Source organism: Misgurnus anguillicaudatus, chromosome 16 (assembly GCF_027580225.2).
Source record: "Misgurnus anguillicaudatus chromosome 16, ASM2758022v2, whole genome shotgun sequence".
Lineage (NCBI taxonomy): Eukaryota > Metazoa > Chordata > Actinopteri > Cypriniformes > Cobitidae > Misgurnus > Misgurnus anguillicaudatus.
In genome coordinates this window covers 30,059,548-30,081,528 of record NC_073352.2, presented here as the reverse complement: position 1 = coordinate 30,081,528, position 21,981 = coordinate 30,059,548, and the positions used below count along the sequence as shown (strand labels likewise).

The window sequence follows — 21,981 nt, the reverse complement described above, 5'->3', positions numbered from 1 at the left end:
TGGCTTATGCAGGTATGCCATTGTCCTATTCTCATTATATTTGACTCAGCATGTCTGATTAAAGCACTATGTTTTGGTTTGGAGGCACGGCCGGACATCCTGTTAATAAAGGAGGCCCAATAGGAAAGTGCTCGATATCTCTCTTCCAGATCTCCTTAATATTACATTTCTTTTAGAGAGCATAAAAAAGCACATGAAGACTTACGGAAAATCCTGCTTATCAGACTAATAATCCAGGACATACGATATTACGTTGAAAAAAAACTATAGAGTCTGAAATTGTGTTTTGTTTTTTATTTACAGAGGATTCACTTGTCTTGAATGACAATATTGACTTTTCCAGCATCGTAAAGCACATGTTGACCTGACATCCATAAACATTTCAAGACACATATACACTACCTTTAAAATCTTCAGTACACGGACGCATACATACGCACAAACGAATACAAATTGCCCAATTCTAACAAATAATCCACTGGAATGATATCACAAGCAACTATAAAGCTACGATGTATAAAACTCTTACTTCAAAAACATTAAATAAACGACTTGCCGTCATAATAAATAAATAAATAAAAAAGAAAATCTCACAAACAGGCATTGCACACGTCTATATATAATATCATATTTACCCGAAGATATTTAATCCCCAATATCCTATTGGAAGATCTGAAACATCTATTACACATATAGAAATGCAGGTACACAAGTACAAATAGTCACAATGGGGGGAGCGGGTCTCGTTTCATTGGGAGGGAATCAAGGAAACGAGATAAGAGCGCCCCCCGGCAGTCAGCATAGAGCTACATCCAACACGTTACTGTCAAAACATGACATTTACAATAGATCATAATAAAAGTATATATATCTGATAGGAAGAACATTTCTCGGCAGGATTAACTGGAATATATATTTATGTTTTTTTGTCTTTTTTGCAACAGGGTTTATTGTGATGTATTTAGGATTTGTACTTGTTATTGATATAAACTTTTTGTGCTGCTGGCTGGACTCAGACTTGGAATGTGATGCTTATGCCTCTGGCTCGTAATCTTGGTTGTCCTGTAAGCAGAAACCAAAAAGGACATGGTAGTAAAACAGAGAAAAATGCACACTCGCTATACAAAGATATATTAATCTGTTGCTTTTGTGTGGTATTTTCAAATTATTATGGCAACGCTAAAAAATGTTCAATAAATAATATGTGTTATGTCATATATTATATAAAATATATATTTTCATTTTATAATATAATATAATATAATATAATATAATATAATATAATATAATAAACTAATATTACTTATTTAAACTAAGCACACTATTCGACCATTCTTCTTTTTATTTTACATTTCTTCCATTGTACACTGCAAAAAATGATTTTCAAGAAAAAAAATTCTTAGTATTTTTGTCTTGCTTTCAGTAAAAATATATAAAAAAAAATTAAGATGCTTTTTCTTGATGAGCAAAACGACACAAAAAAGTCTAGTTTTTAGACCAAAAATATTAAATTTAGGTGATTTTGTGCATAAAACAAGCAAAAAAGTCTGCCAATGGGGTAAGCAAATTTTTCAAAAATTTTTCTTGAATTTAGTGTTTGAGGAAAATGTTTAAGATTTTTTTGTTTACCACATTGGCAGATTTTTTTTGCTTGTTTTATGCACAAAATCACTTGAATTTGTTATTTTTGTCTAAAAATGGGTTCGTTTTGCTCAAATGCATCTTATTTAAGAATTTTTAGATATTTTTACTGAAAACAAGACAAAAATATTAAGAAGTTGTTTTCTTAAAAAATTTTTTATATAATCATATTTTCTATTTGTACATTGTGTATTTTTATATATTTATAAAACTTTTATTTTATATGATAAAAATGTATCTCAAAACTTTGTTGTCTTTTTTATTAATATAATATAATATAATATAATATAATATAATATAATATAATATAAGTTAACATATATTGACATCAGTATAAGATATAATTTAATAAGAATAGTATAATTTTTTATTATAGTTATTTATTATATTTGTATTTTATTAAATAATTATTAAAGTATAATGTGATGTTATAATATGCTTTTAAAATGAATATAATTGTAGATACTTATATATTACATACAAATATAGCACATAAAATATTGAAGTCTCTGGGACAACCACGATTAAAGTTAATTTCAACAAAACATATGGGTTTTCGGGACATCCCAACATAAATCTTTTTGTTAAGATCATTATAAATGTTTGGAGCTCTGTTGCAGTAGCTTGCTTTCCTCAACAGAGGGCAACTGATGCTTTTAAATTAGGCCGATCAATCTTAATGGATTTCATTTAACAGCATGTTCAATTTATATTAGTCAAACAACTTCAATGACACATCAAAATAAAGTGCATGTAAAATATCAGATCATTATCCAACAGCCCTGTTTCATTCTGTATTAGAAAACACAGACATTAAGAATCTACTGGAAGAGCTCATTTCTTTAACATGGTAGGGGTAGCCTCCATGACACTACCCACAATGCAACAGGGCTTATGATGTCAGCATCACTCCCATGTAGGCAGATACAGCATGGCAGTGCAGTAACAAGAAGAGGAGGGTGGGGATGTAAAGAAAATAGATGTAAGTAGAAAGACAACAGGCAGGGACTCCCACCATATTTGTGTATAGCGATGACATGTCCAATAAATAAATGTGTTAACAAATGTCTGGTGTTAATTTAAATCTTTTTTGCAAGCATTATTTAGGTATTTTGTCAAAATTATACTGCAAATCACATGACTGCTACCCAAAAAGTGGACAATGTTTTGAGAAAATCATTTTAATATGTAAGAAAATGCTGTTTTGCAATGTGAATTTGTGTCTGGTATGGTTATAGTGATGCGAGGATGATGCTCTGACCTGCTGAGTTTCATCATATGTCTGTCCCTCAGAGTCCATGAGACCTCCACCCATTGGTTCCTCTGTGGCTTCTTGACCAAACTCAGGCTGTGGACACACATGTGAAAACCTTCAAAACCCAACCATGCTAAAATATGCATGAGCACCATAAAACAACCTCATAGAGAAAGATGTTAATAAACATTCAGATAAAGTGGTCAAAAACGGTCCCTAGCTGTCACTGGGTCGGTACCCTTACTTATGTACACGTTTGAACCTATAGAGTTTATATTAGTACCCCTGAGGAAAATATTGGTACCAAAGAGTGCATATTAGTACCTTAGCGGTACATATTGGTACTGTTTCTGTATGGTACACATTAGGATCTTTTTAAAGTGCCCCAGTGACACCATTTTTTCTGACATTGTAGGCATCTGTCTAGCTGAGGCGTTACTGTATGTAGACTTTATCAATGATGCATCTGCTAATGCTCTTTTGCTATTCATTTTACATGTGCCCATAAGAGTGCAATAAATATTTAATCAAACTGAATTTTATAGCATTATAGAGAAGGAGGGAGAGAGCAAGAAAATTTCTCATTACCTAAACAGAAATTCTTTACAGTTCTGGGTCAGTGAAAGGTTTATTTTTAAACTGAGTTATAGCAGCCATTTAGGTCATATTTCACCAGTCCACAGTCTTAATATTAATACACAGCCGGTCCATTAAACTACAAAACTTACACACAGCCAGATTGGTTATAATCAGAAAACGCTATCATTTCTTCTAGAATGACAGATTCGTAAACTATTTCACAGCCACTAAAATGTCTAATAATGGGTTTAGATGGCAAAAGATCAAACCCTACATTTCTTTCTTTTGTGCATCACAATATAAAAATTAAAAAAATACTCACACTACTCTACTACTTCTTTAAGAAGTTGGGCTAAACAGGCTTTGGATTTCCTTTATTATTCATGAACTATTTTTTAAAAATCAGTTTAAATTCAAACATGTCAGCATTAGGGATGCTCGATTCAAATTTTTGCAGCCGATAGAGAGTATCGATACCAATGTCCAATACTGATTCTTTAAAGGATTAGTCAATTTTCTTAAAAAAAAATCCAGATAATTTACTCACCACCATGTCATCCCAAATATTGATGTCTTTCTTTGTTCAGTCGAAAAGAAATTATGTTTTTGAGGAAAACATTTCAGGATTTTTCTTATTTTAATGGACTTTAATGGACCCCAACACTTAACTCAACACTTAATTTTTTTTTTAAAGACGCTAAATGATCCCAAACGAGGCATAAGGGTCTTATCTAGCGAAACGATTGTCATTTTTGACAAGAAAAATAACAAATATGCACTTTTAAACCACAACTTCTCGTCTATCTCCGGTCCTGTGACGCCCGAGCGCCACCTCAGGCAATACGTCATCACATCAAGAGGTCACGGATGATGAATGCGAAACTCCGCCCCAGTGTTTACAAGTGTGGAGAAAGAAGACCGTTCTAACGTTGTTGTATGTGGAATCATACTAATTAATGTCTTTGTGTCAGTTTACTGTTTAAAATGGTCCGCAAATGTGCCTTTCATATATGTAACACGTGACCTTTCTACGTCACTACGCAATTACATGAGGTCGCATTGGCGCTTCACAGGACCGGAGATAGACGAGAAGTTGTGGTTTAAAAGTGCGTATTTTTTATTTTTCTTGTCAAAAATGACAATCGTTTTGCTAGATAAGACCCTTATGCCTCGTTTGGGATCGTTTATAGTCCTTTGAAACTCCGTTGAAACTGTTAAGTGTTGGGCTCTATTAAAGTCCATTATAATGAGAAAAATCCTGGAATGTTTTCCTCAAAAAACATAATTTCTTCTCGACTGAACAAAGAAAGACATCAACATTTGGGATGACATGGTGGTGAGTAAATTATCTGGATTTTTCTTTTAAGAAACAGTTAACTGTTAACTTTTTTCTAGATAAAGTAATAGCAAATATATTGCCTTTCTTATATTATTTAATCTGGTATATTATTGTTTTATTAGAGAATAAAAAAATATTCATATTGCATGCACAGAGCAATTAAATATGCTTTAAAAAGGCTTGTGTCTGTGTAAAAAAACACTGTACAGTGTTCAGTGTATGAAATAAATAAAAAACTGAGTCTTATAAAGTAAGAAGCTCTGTACTTGTACTGAATGTCAGGCTGTGTCTGTGTGCGTGCATTGGATGTACGCAACACGGACAAGAGCAGCTGCAAGTAAAATAAAAGTTTAAACTGTCAAAACTTTAAAACGCATGCAAATAACAAACTTTCCATGTGTCACGCTGCATGTTAGGACTGGAGCGCGTCCTTATAAAAAATACACATATCTCTGTAAAGGCAAAGATAGAAATCCAAATTTGCAGGTTGCACAAGGGCAATGGGTTGTTAAAATGCTTGCACTGCATGAGAATGGTCTCAAATTGCACCAGCATTTAGGAGCCCTATGATGACAAAAGTAAATAAAAAGGTTGGTTCATGAGATCTGCAAATTTAGCGAGTACCGATCAAGTAATTTAATGTGATGATCGACCGATACCGATCTACGGCTGAGCATCCCTACACAACATACACTGTCAGAAAAATGTTATATAATGTTTCCATTTAATAATATATAGAAATGTCTGAAATGGGTACCAATATGTATGTCTGAGGTACTAATTTGAAATCTTTAGGTGCAAAAGTAGTACCTTTAGAAAAGTGCAAAGTGCATAAAATCTATTAAACTATTTAACTTTTCTCAGCAGTAAATCATAGGGACATATAGCATGCACATTTTCCTGAGAAAACAACCCAGTTAAAAATGTAAAGCATGTTCTAGAACAACAACAAAAAAAAACATGAATCACACAGTCCTATCCAGTAACACACTTAACGCTGACCACCCACACATACTCACATGTTCCCAAACAGCTAAACCACACACTTTAACTGCCATCAACACACACTGTCCTTTATTATGTCAAAAGCTACACTCCAAATGATTTGAGATAATAGATTAACTGAATAACAAGAAATTCATGCATTTTTCTTGGCTTATTATGTACAGTAAGCTTCATGCACACAACTGTAAACAGCACAGCACAAACAGTATTATATATGTGTGTGTATATATTATGCTCCACTAGTTGAGTAATGAGATTACTGACTTACCGCAAGACAAATGATTAATTGTAAAGCCTGATGATGGTTAAAATCTAAGGAAACCACACCTATAAATCTGTCTCTACTACAAAGATGCTGCATTTTATATACATATTGGTACCAAATGTGTACATATGTTAACTTTAAGACCTTTTTAAAGGGTGCAGTCCTTGTGACAGCTTTTGTACCTTTCTTCCATTGCAAGTACATTCACAATGTTAACACATAAACTAAATGCTTTGATAGCACAGTTTGTTCAAATTGTATTTTAGGTAATGTGCAAAGTGTAATGTCTCGAGGGAGAGAGAGACATTTACATTTTTTTCTCTGGCTTTAACAGTTCTTTATATTTTTCAAAGTTCCCATATCTGGAAGCCTTACATATACATTTCAGTTGGTTTTCTTAGCCTACAAAACACCTTTCAGATGTTTATTACCTAGAGCTGTCAAAACATAATCGCAATTAATTGCATACAAAATAAAAGTTTGTTTTTGCATAGTGTGTGTGCACTGTGTGTATTTATTTTGTATATAAATGCATGTATGTATTTAAGAAACATTAACATATGTTTGTTTAGATTTTGTTATATTTTATATTATATATAAATAAAAATATATATATATGTATATGTATATATGTGTATATATTTATATACATATAATAATCACACACAATACACAAACAAATATATTATGCAAACACAAACTTCTATTTTGTCTTTTATTAAAGGGGTAGTTCAATGGTATTTCATGCATTCTGATTTATTAACACAGTTTAAGAGTTGTTTCTCATGCTAAACGTAGGCAAAGTGTTAAAAAAGCAGTTGGGCGTGATACAGAGTATTTCTGTGTCGAATGCACAGGGTTCATACAAGTTTCGGAAAGTTTTTTTTCGATTACGGATACAGCTGACGTTTCAGGAGTTTCTATACGTATCACTTCTTTTTATGGGCACTTCCCCCAGAAAACCCCGCCCACCCGTCAATCAGCGGGAGACCCTAGAACTTACAAACATCATATCACAGTATCACATAAACAGTGTTTTATAGTGTTGCATGACTCGTACTCGCTCCTCCCGCGGTAGTAACTCCTCCTTCTTCATTTTTTCGTATGTTATCAGAAAGAATCGGTAAAGCTAATCAATCTTTTATAAATCTGATTAAACTAAAGACGGAGATATAAAGGATGTAATACTACTCTATAGGCACTCCAGATTAACATCAGAAATGCAGAAACAGCTTGTGTTATGTGAGCTCAACAGCCCTTTTATTACCACACATTTACTCATCAATGATTTCAACTGTAGAGCAAATCTCACATTAAAAAATAAAATGATAAATGTCAAATAAAAACAATTCACGTTTAATAACAGGACTTACGTTCATGTCAGTGGGGAACTCGTCTTTTTTCACCAAGCCCGTGGCAGCAGCGATATTTCCCGCCCCAGACATCACAGCTCCTCCCAGGTGTGAGGCTTGTTCTTTTGTCTTCTCAGCCACTGCCCAGAGACGAATAATGTCAAACACAGCAAATTGTCAACACAGACACACAGGACAAACATTTTGAATTTGTTTGGGGAAACCTATTTTTAAATCCACAAATATATGCAAAATAGCATGTTGCATTGCATGTATTCCTTAATTATTAGTATTATTAGTATTTCTCTGTATTTATCTGATAGAACGTAGCACTTCACATGCAATCGAATGGCTTCATTGCACTCGCTGCATTATATCTAAATAAAACGACACCAAATATAGCAATAACTGTGATAATACTTGGGATTGGACATATCATGTTTTGATAAGGAGGCCAGCAGCTAATGATACAGAAAACACAGTCGTGTGAAATATCACCTACAGTAGGCACAGATCTATTTGTCTCGGTTCCACATGGTGGCTGCATGCACTTTAAATGAGACGCATGCATTATTTACGAGACAAGACTAAAGGACAATCTGCAGAATCACCGTACCTGTTGCAACACTGTCTTTGGTCTTGTTGCCTGAAAGCACATAAAGGTACATTATAAAATCGTTTATGCAGTCTGTGAAGATGGTTAAACACAGTAAATGAGTCTTCAAGATGAACAGTGATAAGGCTGGAAGTAGAAGCATGAGAAAGGTAGGGAAGTCAATGTGAAATACGAGGCTGGAGATACTAGAGTAGCTTCATTTAAAGGTTCGCTGAAAAATCATTAAGAGTTAATTGAACCTGTATCTCAAACTGATCACAGTACAGCCCTGTGAACTAAAGAGAGAGAGAGAGTTAATATTTAATGCCAAACTGCATTTTCTTAATGTGCCAAATGCATTCGTTTTCAGAAACAGAAATGATCAAATTTATTTTCGGATTACTTAAGAATATGTGAGTGGTGTTAACCAGTGTAAAATCTCTGTCATGATGCTTTATTGTGCCAGTGCTTTTCTAAACGATTGCTTAGATTGTCTAGGTGGTTTTAGCGTATTGCTTTGCAGTTGGTTTCTAGGGTGTTACTAATTAAAGTGCCCTAGATGTTTGATATGTGGTTGCTTATTGGCCCATATCAAAAGAGCCCATATCTAAGTTTCTGTGATATTATTTTCAATATGACTTGGGTCCTCCTTTAAAAAGGTCTGATTCTTATTTTTCTCTTTTTTTATATAAATGATTTATCTGTGGTCAGTTTCTTCAAATTCTCCCTCATAATCTTTCATTAAAAACGTTAAAGTCCAACTCCCTCATAAATGATTTTTCCTGTCACAAGTTATGGCGCGAGGGCGGGGCTACGTTGCAATTGATCGTCTTCATGTTTTGTTAGCAAACGCCCAAATTCCAACGATCCAATCAGTTCCCAATGGACGAAATTAAGTCCCACCCTACATTTTCAAAACTATTTTACTCGCAGTGGCGCAAAAAGTGGGTATGCGCTATATGCAGCGCATACGGGCACAGCACCATGGGGGCGCCAAAGCGATGGTATAAAAAAGCGTTTTTTTTTTGTTTGTATTTTGGTAGGCAAACGCAGAGCGCTTAAACGCTTTTATCAAAGTGGTTAAACAATAATTTTAACCCAAACTGTTTATACCTTAAAACCTTACTATTTCAACATGTTATATAAGGGTTTTATGTTTAATAGTAACCCTGAAATGACATGAAATGGTTTAAAAATGTAAAAAAAAAAAGGGCTGATACGCATTAAAAGGCATTATAGCAATCTGTTATGTTTCATCTATAAAGTTTTGGATGTACATATCTATATATTTTTAATTAAATTGCACCATGAAACTCCTGCTGGCGCCAATCATTTCATATTCACTCGCGGCTGTCCTTGCCTGTCAGTATGTTGGCGTAAACAAAATGGGTCACATGACACGATGTCCGGACCTCTATACATCACAATAGGTAAATAAAGACAGATGAACTGCTGTTTCATGCTATGGAAATTGAAAGTGCACATCCATGCACACTTAAATGCAAGAGGGCGGAGTTTATTCGAAATTAAATAAATGATGCATCACTGAATCAATAAATCAAACTACACAGTAAACATTATACGGCAAATAATAAATGAAAAGTTCTTAAATCCAAAGATGAGTTGTATTTTGGTGTTTGCGTTTTTTAAAGGGCCGCTAACGTAGGTGTTTTCAGTGATATAAAAAATGGTCTTTGGTATGAAAATGAAAAAACCTGGTTTTTGTGTTTCTTTAAATGCAAAGAAAGCTTCTGTTCCCCTCTCTAGCAGAAAGTCTAACTACGCACTCATAAGGCGGAGTCTGTCATGGGTGGGGCGTAATCAATGTGACATCACATTGATAGGGGATCCTCAACAGCCTGTTTTGTGTGACTGTTGTGGTTTAAAGGAGATTACACAAAAAAGAATAAATGGATTTGTATAATAACAGGATGTTTCTGCACACACACCGGCAACTCATTTTCTGATAGAGGTTTCTGATAGAGATGCTTTAAGGTTGACAGCATTGTCGAGGTCACATCCGTTTGTCTGTCCATACTCTTTTGCTTTGAACTGAAAGGCATCTACTTTCGCAAAACAAAAACATTAAAGAGTCACACAGATCCAAAATCGAAAATGACCTGTATTGCAATGTGTCATGCTACTGTCCATCTATGTAAACAATGTGCAAAGAACCAAAAAGTGCACGATTAATAAAGTTGTTGGCTTCTAAAGAAGGTTGTCGACTCTGAATCGATGAAACGAGTCAACATATGGATTGAATCTCCTGCCTGACTCACAAACACTTTGCATAATAATCTCCGCCTACAGCCTTGCCCGTGGAAAAAAAAAACTATATATGAACTGCCCACAGCTAGTTAATGTGTAAACATCATATCATGCTGTGTTTTCAGTTTGTGTTGTTTTCACTACCACAGGATGAAGATATATGAAGAATCTGTGGTTAAAATTACCTTTTCAGGGAGGGATATACTAAATGTTTGGCTGTGAAGAATCAGTGGTTAAAATTACTTTTTCAAGACGTTTGGCAATGAAAGATGGTTCAGTACCCACTGTATTTGAAACAACATGCGTCTCCTAACCACAACCTGTAAGTATGATTATAGCTACATAAATTCTTAAATGAGTGTAAAATGTTAGTTTCTATCGTCGTTTTTTTTTTGCGTGGATTAAAGGCGGAGTGCACAATGTTTGAAAAACGCTTTGGAAAAGGAGACGGGCCGACTACCAAAACACACTTATAGCCAATCAGCAGTAAGGAGCGTGTCTACTAACCGACATCCTTGCCGGGTTGCGTATGTGTGGGGCGGGTCTTTTAAAAGAAGGTCCAGATTCTATTGGGGTAGGGGCTTGTTTGTTTAGGTGATTTCAAATATCAACATTGGCTTTGAAACATTGTGCACGCCGCCTTTAATGATGAATGATGTCGTTGTTTAAACTCTTAATATACTGTCAGAGAGTCACGTTAGCAATCGGCTAACGCACTTACGGTTTTGCTATATACATAAATGCTTAAATGAGTTTAAAATGTTCGTTTCTATCGTCGTTTTTATTGCTTGGATTAATGATGAATGATGTGTATTGATGTCGATAATGTCTTCTCAGTAAATCATGTTAGCACTAGGTCAATACATGTTGCACTATTGTTGGTCTGTGCCACTGATCTGTGGTCTGTGCCAAGACTCTATCAGTTGACCAAGTAGGGTTTAGGCAGACTGAGTCGTTGAACGGCTTCACGCGAATCGTTTGGGGATCTCTGAGAAATGGGATAATATAATTTTAAATGTATATTTTGAGGAAATTACAGTGTTTTTTGACCTTGCATGCATTTAAACCTGTTGTCCGGGACTTATAAACAGTGATAGGACGCTTACAATTGGCATCTTACTGGCTCTTTAAATACTAGTATAAATCACATGCCTAGGTTTAATTCTTAAACTTTCGATTCAATCTTTATCCCTATAAGTAATAGTACTAGAGACACTAGCGCCACTAAATATACAATATACAAAAATATAATGAAGGGAATGAAAAGCACAAGAAACAGAGTAAGCCATTATGACATCCACAGAGGTCCATGTATGTATCTGCACGTATGTCCTCTCTTCTGCATGTGTGAGAGAGAGAGAGAGAGAGCGTGATAGCACAGCTGCTGTCCAAGGTAGAACGAGAACCTATCAGCCAACCTTCACCCCTCCTCCATGTACTCACACACACACACACACATAAGGCCATTCAAGCATAGCTTTCCAGGGCACCGCGATCCTCCAACATATGTAAGGTCTTGTGTTCACCGCAAGAAAATGTCAAGCCTCTTCTACAGACACGAAGATCTGCTAAACCAAGATATCTGGGCTAATCGTCTCTCCCTGGAATGGTGGTGGCACAGATGTGAATTTTTATGTTGAAGGATTTTATTATTCGTTCATCTAAAAATCGAACGATAGGCTGGCTAGAATGCTTGCAAGTAAACCGAAATGGCCTCCAAAGAGTCCGACGGCTCGATTACAACAGGTCAACAGACATGATCGACTTCTCGTCTTACCGATCTAAGTGGTATCAGGCAGGCCAACATTCAGTCATTCAGTACTGTCAGACGTGCTTAAAAAGATATTTATTCTCTCTCTCTCTTAGTTTACAATAAAGCAATTTTTCTGTTTACATATCGTGAGTTTATTGTCAACATTAGCGTGCATATATGAGCTCATGGAATTATGTGACATGTGGCCTCTGTTGCTTTTCTCCAACTCCACATGATATCAGAGAGATGCTGGATCATCTCCAAAAGTCAAGTATCTCACTGCTATTTCTCTCCCAAATAAACATTAGGAAAAATACATTAACCAGCTATAAATGTATTTTTAATGACATTAAATTACATTAGGTTTGTTTTCTTTATGCTCTGTAGACTGTTATTTTATACTATAATCAATATCAGCCAAGATCATCTTGAGTGCTTTTAATTTTCTAGATGTAAAATCTATTTATAATTAAACAGGATGTTCATAAAATGCATATAGCTTTGTAGGGAACACACATATCCCATGTAGTACACTGAAATACAAATATCAGAGCAATGAATATCCACATTTTATGACTACATAATCACAGTAAAGATAAATAGAAGCCAAACATCGTCTCTTCAAGAAAAGACATACACTTTTAAAAATAAAGATCCTAATAGGTTTTTCATAGCAATGTCATGGAAGAACCATTTTTGTTCCTGAAGAACCTTTCCGTCAAACGAACCTTTACTTATCTTTATATGATCTTTTAATATGTGTTTTGTTAATGACAAAGGCTCTTTATGGAACCTCTCGCTTAATCTAGGGCGAGACCACAAACATGATGAAAAAAATCCACGATTTAACACGTTTGTTTCTATAGTATGTAGACTGCCGCTATATGATCAGATTAACTTCACAAACGTGAGTCTCAGCTGAGAACACAAGAAATCTTTGTTATGGTTTCATCTTTCATCAGCTCGCATTCTGATTGGGTATCTTTTCGTTTCACGTGACAAATCTACAGTGTGCGTGTGCGTTTGTCCTCTGGGTTTACCCCACACAACACAAAGACGATAGGGACTTTATCTAGGATTATCGTAAGGGGAAAAATCGGCCCAAATTCAGCCCGATTATCTTGTGGTGTGTACCCGGCTTTAGCAATTCCAATATTGTGTATGTGACTTTCCATAAAAAAATAATAATTTCTCAGAGAATGTATTTATTATAAATATATTGAACCATCTGTTTACATTTTCCTAAACGCTGATGATAGAGTCTAGACATGAGAAAAATATCTCTACACTTGTGTTTTCTAGTTTTAGGGTTCCCACACCTTAGTTAACTTTAAATTCAAGGACATTTCAAGAACTTTCCAGGTCCAATACCCTCAAATTCAAGGACTAAATGTGGAGACACTTTTTTAAGTGAGAGCAAGGTTACATAATGTTACCTTTTAAGATACATTGTTACAGTTCCCTTTCGAGGGAACTCGCGCTGCGTCACTGCGGTGACACTTTGGGGATGTCTCCAGGGGTAAGTGTGTCTGAATGTGTATATCAAATTCAACCAATGGTGAGGCTTAACAACAAAGACAGGGTGACGTGGGAACCAGGAAGTATATCGCTATCTGAAATATTGCCAAAGACGGCGTTACAGGGAAGCAGGAAGTATGGCAAGGGAGACGCAGCGTCTCGTTCCCTTCTCAGGGAACACAGTTATATACGTAACCCGAGATGTGTTCATGTGTCAAACAGAACTATGCAAAAAAGCATTTTGGTATGAATCAACATTCGCATACAGAAGATATAAGCATTTAAAGCAAACAGCTTAGCACGTTTTTATGATATTATCCTACACTACACAGGGAATAATATGGATTTTTTTCCCCAGAAAACTTCTTGCATAAAATAGATTCAAGCACTTTCAATGAACTGTATCTATATTTTTAAAAACTTCCCAGGGCCTTGAATCCCCCCCAAATTCACAAACTTTTAAGGATTTCAAGGGAACCCTGTAGATAAGGGAAATACGCATGTGTTATGAATGTGACAAAAAAAGGATGCAAGTTTTTTGGAGACAACATACTTTGTAGGAATTTTGTTAATTAAAATGCACAAACAAGATTTAATAACAGCCAACCAAGAACAAAATAAAATGTATTTTAATTTTATCTTCACATGCACATTTATAAGGAAGAAACGTATAGACGTGAAATTTCTCAGTTAAGGATGTGACAATTCTGAAAAATAATTTGAAAAAATATTTGAAAACTTAAACAGAGACCTCGCATTGCTATTTAATACACTAAATATTAACATCTAATAGGAACCTTTATATTTTTAAGTGCACGGATAGTTCTTTAAAGTAACAGTTTGGGGAAAATTGGGGTCAACATGGCGAAGCATGCATCCATCATTACCATTACTGCACTGACCTATATGTTTATAGATGTGCATTGTATTGATTGACATATTCTTTCCCTTCAAGGGCATAAATGTATATAAAATTACTGTTAATAATAACAGTTTAGTTTTATCAAGTGCCGGATGAGTAATTTGGATAGCTTTATTTTTTAACGTCTATGCATTTCAGAGCTTCACCATGTTGACCCACAATATACAGTAATATGGTGGCATTTTAATATAAAATTAATTTTCATTTGTGTTCAACTGATGAAATGAAGTCATATACCTATGGGATAGCATGAGTATTTTTTTTTTCTATTAATCACGAATTACATGACGTGTTAAACGTAAGATGCCCAGAAAACCCCACCCAACACTCCAGCCAATCACAAAATTACACAATACTGTCCCGCAGGCTTTACAGTGCCTCCCACTCGCCCCGTGCCCACCCTTGATTCGTGATATGCATGCATTTAAAAGAGCTTTTAACGTCTTACCCACGAACATCACGCCTTCCTTGGTCTTCTCCGCGGCGACCGCAACGCCTTCCTTAGTTTTCTCGGCGGCCACTGCCATACCTTCTTTAGCTTTAGAAAGCCCCTTCATGAAAACATCCATCTTCACCCCTCTGCATCCAACAGAGAAACCAATCGATAGTTACAATGAAAACAGGGATACGGTTACAGAGCTTCGTATAAATGTGGGTTAAATTGAAATCGAGAGCAAGCGTGAGTGTGTGTGTGCGCGCGCGTATGTTTGCGTGAGCGCACGAGCTGAGTGTGTTAATATCAGCCTGTCAATGCAACAATGAGTCTAATTTCCCTGAAGATAAAACCCGTTATTTGCCCAAACATGCAGAAGATGAGAACATTTACACCATTCACTGACTGTGTAGTGTTAACGGGGGGTACAGGGTGTCCTAGAAATGGTTAATTCTCGGAAACTCGTGAGTTTTTTATTAACAGTAAATAAAAAGCGAAAATGCGTTTATTATATAGTGAGTATAACACATAACTGCGTTGTGCATGAATATGACATCGTTTTTGCGTTATTTTAAACTCTTTATATGCATTGCACTAGCAAAGGCACAATGCGTGTCGAGGCACTGATGTTTAATTTAAAATCTGACGGATCGTTCTCACATGCAATATGGTGTCACCTCTCCAATGTCCAAGATGCAGACGCGACTCTGTTTCAATTCAATCAAAAAACGAAATAATTTCCTGTTATGAATGAGCTGCTTAACATTCAGCATGTAATGATTTAATATGCACGCGAGCAAATAAAATCCGTTTCCATTGACAGCGCGCGCATCGCTTTTATCTCGTGCCCTTACAGCGCGCCGGCAGTATTTTTACACGATCTCAATTCGTAACAACGTAAGACATTTGCATTACATCCGGGAAGATATACATTGATTCAAAACTCACCTTTCAAAGCACCTTCTTTGTCCGTATGGTTCAGTTGCGTAGTAGATTGAAATACGGTTGAAGGAAATGTTACACTAGGATCTTGAGGTGGGCCTTCCTCTAGACGCTTCCAGCCAATGAGGATGAGGGGATGAAACGATCGACGTAGCTGATGGTATTGATCATGGAGGTGTCAGAGACACAGCTATAATGGCGATGACCAGTTTCACAGTAAGCCCTATATGCTGTAACCTCTTAGCTTATATTGCAATGCAACTTTGTATTTATTACGTGCACTTATTACATAAATTATGTTATAGCTTTACCCTCATACATTTTTTTAGAAAGCCAATCATATGTGTGTGTATAACTTATGTGTGTGTGTTGTTATTTGCAAATTATGTGTAATTGTATTCTGAACTGTCTGGTATGGAGCACGCACTCTCTGCACATGCGCATTTGGTGATGTGACAATAAAGAGATTTGATTTTATACAACAAGGGTTTATTATTTAGATGTATGAATAAGACTATCATCTGTGATAATATTCAATATTGTATCAGAACAGGGTAATAGTTAAAAACAAACACAATGGATTTGCCAAAAGTATTTTCTTATGTTATATGCAGATCACAATCTTGAGTGTTTGCAACAAAATTATCTTTTACAAGACACTTTTGTGTGGTGTAAGAAACAACAAACATATGGATAGTCACAATAGGACGAAAAAAGCCTATCCACATGTCTTTGCTATCATGTTCTCTCTTCTTCTCTGGTGTCAACCGGATCCTAGTATCGTAGATAAGAATAAATATGGGTAGCCATAACTGGTATATGACAAGTCGCGTATGATTATGTCGGTTTAGTTACAATCTTGAAGGAACAGTGAACATTTAAGCTTGTCCATGCACATCTTTATCTCATTTACTGCAAAAGGGCAGCGTTTGCGTCATCTCCCTCGTCTATCCTGTTGAAGTGGTCGCATCGTGACATCTGCCTCTGAAACTTAATCGACCAATTGATTTTGTCCTCAATGACGAGCATAATAAAGTCTTGTAAAACATCTGCCGTGGCTGGTGATTTAACATTTTCCATTATTGATTATTACTCTTGTCGAAGATATAACTTACTGTTAGTTTCGCGTTTGTACAGTACATGTAAAATGAATACGCAGACTTCTTGTTTTCTGTGTAATGATTAGATAGACTAAAGCATTTACACCTAGGAATGGCTGCAGATCGTTAAGAATTGGTTTTGTATGTATCTCGTGCCATCTAGTGTTTAAATAGTAATACAGCGTTGTATCGATCACTGTAGGCGGGGTTTACTGACAGACTGAATTTCAGCACCATGGACAGCAACGCCCCGTAAAAACAGTTCAGCGTACATTTTTATATTTCATTCCTGTCGATATTTTTTCCTTAAATTCATCTTTAATTATCAAAATGGCATATTTAAACATTTGTTTTGGCCAAAAGATTACTTAAAATAGCGTTGTAACTCTAATAGAGACCGAGCGCAACGCGTCATAACCTGAAAACCACGCCCACCGGGCGGGAAAACAATCCATCCGCCTTCATTGACTTTGTATTGGGAGAGGCTGCCTCCTTGTCATTTCTGGTTTATAACAAAAAACAGAATAATGGCTAAAAGCTGCTGTGTGACAGGATGTACAGCTAACAAGCAAAAAACCCCAGAAATAAGTTTTTATAAGCTGTCGACCCCCAAAAACGAGCAAAAGTGGAAACAGGCAACTTTTCATAGTACTACTATTAGTAGAACTGCGCCCACTAGAGGAAAACATAGTCGGTAATCCACTTTTTCTCCTTAAAGGCTGGGTTTTACCGCTCGACAACTTATTTCTGGGTTCTTTGGCTTGTTAGCTGTACATATTGTCACACAGCAGCTTTTAGAACTTATTCTGTTTTTTGTTATAAGCCAGAAATGACAAGGAGGCAGCCTCTCGCAATACAAAGTCTATGAAGACGGTTGGATTGTTTCCCCCGGTGGGCGTGGTTTTCAAATTGGCATAACTGCGCTCTGTCTCTATGTACCTCTACACCTTTGCGAATTAAAATGTTCTGGTTGTATTTTATACGTCCTGTAGATGCCGCCAACGAAATGCGGAAGTGAACAGAGAGCAGCAGGTGCTTCAGTGCTTTATTAACAGAGAAAAAAATCAAGTGTCCTCTTTGCATAATAATAGAGAAGTCAAGCTGCTCTGTGACATTAACAGCACGTGTTTGGCATAATCAAAACACGGATGATGGTGAGGAAGAGCATTTACTTTCTCAAACATTCCCATGAGATTACTACAATATTTATTCCACACAACACCAACCTATTAATGCATCTCTAAAATAAATTCCCTGTTTTTATAAAATGACCTAAACACTCATTTGGCAATGTGACTCACAAAACCACTCTTATATCTTATTTGAAATGAATGAGATTCATCAACCTTACATGTTTGATCATCTGTCCTCATCTTTGATGAGTGATGATGTCACATTCAAGCTCTCAGAGAGCATCTCTATGGCAACATGGATCCCCTCTCTCCTCCTCTGTTGCATCCTTTCTTCATTTCTTTATTCGTGTCACAGCGAAGCGTTCAGTGAGCTTCTGTAATACAAACTCAGAGGAGGAGGACAGACAAAAACAACAGAAAGACTGTGTGAGTACCTTCAATTTACCTTTTAGCTGATAGGATATTGAACTTTGGAGGGCGGTTCTGGACTGTGAAAACTATGCATAATATTGTTCAAAAGTTTCATACATGGTAATTTTAAAGACAGAATCTTGAAAAATATATTTTTTCTATATAAATATAATTCCAGCAAATATTTAGGATATTATTATTTTTTTAACTGTCTATTTCTCACACTGAAAAAAATATTTTCAAGAAAAAAAATTGTTTTGTTTCAGTAGAAAAATTCTTAAATTAAGATGCTTTTTCCTGATGAGCAAAATGATCCAAGAAAATAAGTGTAGTTTTTTTAGACCAAAAATATAAAAAGTTATTTTGTACATATAGCAAGCAAAAAAAATTGCCAATTGGGTAAGCAAATTTTTCTTGAATTTAGTGATTTTTTGCTTACACCATTGGCAGATTTTTTTGCTTGTTTTATGCACAAAATCTGATATTTTTGGTCTAAAAACTAGACTTAATTTCTTGGGTCGTTTTGCTCATGAAGAAAAAGCATCTTAATTTAAGAATTTTTTGATATTTTTTCTGAAAACAAGACAAAAATACTAAGACTTTTTTCTTGAAAATAATTTTTTGCAGTGCACAGCAGGTATCAATGGTTAAATTTTAAGAAATCCGCTTTGGTAAGTCGCTTTAGATAGAAAGTACGCTAAATGTAAGAAAAAATGTGCCTAGGTCATACTCAATATCTCATCCTTTTTATTGTAAGGTAAAATATGGATAACATGTTTTTGTAACGTTCAGTCCAATAAATAATATAATATAGACTTGTCTCCAACAGGTTACTAATAATCCCTTTCCCATAATCCCACTCTCCATCATGACTGGTGTGCTACACGTGACCTCATCAATGACCCCAGGGGAGACCGTGACCTTGATGTCCAGCCCAACCTTAACCCCTGGGTTCCCTGAGGACGTGCACATACAGGTTCACACCATCCTCATCATCATCATCTTCAGCATCGTCTGTCTCCTGCTTGTGGTAGCGTTCTTCTATGCTTTCTTCTTCCACTGCACGCTTCAACTTTCTCCCAGAGATGCCCGACAAAACTCCAGTTACAGCCTGGACAGAGAGGATGCCACCTACAGACGCAGTTCCTCTAGCCACTCGGTAGGAAATACCATCTGAGACAGACTAAAGATGCCATTGAACAACAGGACAGGATACAAGTTTTAAGTTGGAGATGCTCTTGATTCATTCCACAGGATATCTCACAGGCAGTTAAAAACAAACAGTTAACTAGTTTACTAAGAATTTTTCTACTAAAATAAATGCATCTAACGTGAGAAAAGCATAAGCATAAAATATGGGTTTTTATAACCATTGAATTTGTTTGTGATTATTAGCTAAGCAAGATGTTATGGTGCTTTAAAATGTGAAAACAGCTGCAAAACATGATTTTTCTTGAATTTAGTGATTAAGAAAAAAGTTCAAGATTTTTTGCTTACTTCATAGCAGATTTTTTTGCTAGTTTTATGCACAAAGTCACTTAAATTTGATATTTTTAGTCTAAAAACGAAACTTATTTTCTTGGGTCATTTAAAAAAAAATTTTAGACATTTTTACTGAAAAAAAGACAAAAAACATAACAGTGAACACTGCAAAAAATGATTTTCAAGATCTTCAAAAAAAAATGTCTTAGTATTTTTGTCTTGTTTTTAGTAAAAATATCGAACAATTCTTAAAATAAGATGCTTTTTCTTTATGAGCAAAGCAACCCAAGAAAATAAGTCTAGTTTTTTAAACCAAAAATATCAAATTTAAGTGATTTTGTGCATAAAACAAGCAAAAAATCTGCCAGTGGAGTAAGCAAAAAAAATCTTGAACATTTTTCTTGAATTTAGTGTTTAAGAAAAATGTTAAAGATTTTTTTTGCTTAACCCATTGGCAGATTTTTTTTGCTTGTTTTTTTGCACAAAATCACTTAAATTTGATATATTGGTTTAAATCGAGACTTATTTTCTTGGGTTGTTTTGCTCGTTAAGAAAAAGCATCTTAATTTAAGAATTTGTAGATATTTTTACTGAAAATAAGACAAAAACACTAAGAATTTTTTTTCTTGAAAATCATTTTTTTGCAGTGAAATTCCTAAATTTGATTGAATTGGTTGAATAAAGATATTGATGCAGGAACATTTTGTTCTTGACAAAATTCATGTCACCACAAATCCCATCATTTATTTTTACAGTTGTGTTACAGTTGTGTATTGAAGGTGATGTCTATGAACTCATTTTTGTAGTGATCTGTTTGTGTGATTGACAACAAATAAACTATCATTACTTTACCTGCACAAGTTTAATCCAATGTTGTATATTTATTTGACATGAAATGTTGCATTACAAACAGCAGCTGTGGGATTTCAGTTTGAGCAAAAAAATATGTTTTGCAACGGCTTTAGCATAGACTAGGCTTGACAGCCATAATACAGTATTATATTTGTTTGTTTGTGCTTTACTGTAACATGTAAGGAATATTGACTCCAGTCGGTTGAATTATTCGGAAATAATGCACAGCTGAGATGATAATGTGGCCACGAAGTGAAGCGGAATTACACTGCGGCTGTGCATTATTTTCAGAAAATTCAACGGTGTTATCAATTAATCAGCTTATACCACAGTTACCACACACATTTGACATTTCTTACACATTTCATTGTTTAAGTTTTGTTTTTTCAGGAATGTAGCAAATGCATAACCGAACAAGCAGGCACTGAGTGTTTTTATTATTTTATTCATTCTTTTCGACATATTTCTTTCACTACCACACATATATCTATGCTTTATTTGTTGAAGTTAAATAGAAATAAATCTGTTATTGCAGTTAAGCTTGGTGATATGGAAATGTAACACTATAAGGATACACACACAAAATGTGATAATCACAGATAGCCTACACATGTTAAAGATTTATCAATAAAAAACATTTCTCTCTATCTGAAAGCTAGAAATAAGATTTTTATATTGCCATTGATTTCAGATTACCATTGTAGGTTTAAACAGACCATCTGTACACAGTCATAAATCTGTCATTTATACTAACCATTGTCATGGGAAGGACTATAACCACCACAGAGACTGTGTAATGATAATGTGGCAGCTTGAATTTTTAGTTTATTGGTCGATCAATTTGAGTTTTGACTAGGGATAATTTGAGATCATTTACAGTAATCACATTTCAGTAACTTGATGTTAGATTTAAACGGATTATTGCAAATTCTTTATTTAATACCAAGGCCGGATATACAGGAGAGGGGGCAGGGGGGCAATGCCTATTCTATTCTATGTCTATTCTATTCTATGTCTATTCTATTCTATTCTATTCTATTCTATTCTATTCTATTCTATTCTATTCTATTCTATTCTATGTCTATCCTATAGTGATTGGGACGAGACCGCCTATGCCAAGTCCGAGTCAAGACCGA

General features: G+C 35.2%; 1 protein-coding gene across 1 annotated transcript; it reads right to left on the bottom strand.

Moving 5' to 3' along the window:
• Positions 1 to 279: 279 nt before the first annotated feature.
• Positions 280 to 16,014, bottom strand: sncb (synuclein, beta). Its single transcript, XM_055178599.2, has 6 exons — positions 15,874 to 16,014; positions 14,941 to 15,071; positions 8,053 to 8,082; positions 7,458 to 7,576; positions 2,903 to 2,989; positions 280 to 1,062 (listed from the first exon to the last, which is right to left on the bottom strand). The coding sequence occupies exons 2-6, from the start codon at positions 15,059 to 15,061 to the stop codon at positions 1,033 to 1,035; spliced, it is 387 nt and encodes a 128-aa protein (XP_055034574.1). The 5' UTR covers positions 15,062 to 15,071; positions 15,874 to 16,014; the 3' UTR covers positions 280 to 1,032.
• Positions 16,015 to 21,981: the final 5,967 nt, after the last annotated feature.

Coding starts and splice junctions, on each gene's coding strand:
- sncb (XM_055178599.2), bottom strand. CDS start 15,061: ATGGATGTTTTCATGAAGGGGCTTTCTAAAGCTAAAGAAGGTATGGCA. Junction 8,083..14,940: donor GGAAGGCGTGATGTTCGTGG/GTAAGACGTTAA, acceptor ATGTGCTTTCAG/GCAACAAGACCAAAGACAGT. Junction 2,990..7,457: donor AGTTCCCCACTGACATGAAC/GTAAGTCCTGTT, acceptor GTGTGTCCACAG/CCTGAGTTTGGTCAAGAAGC.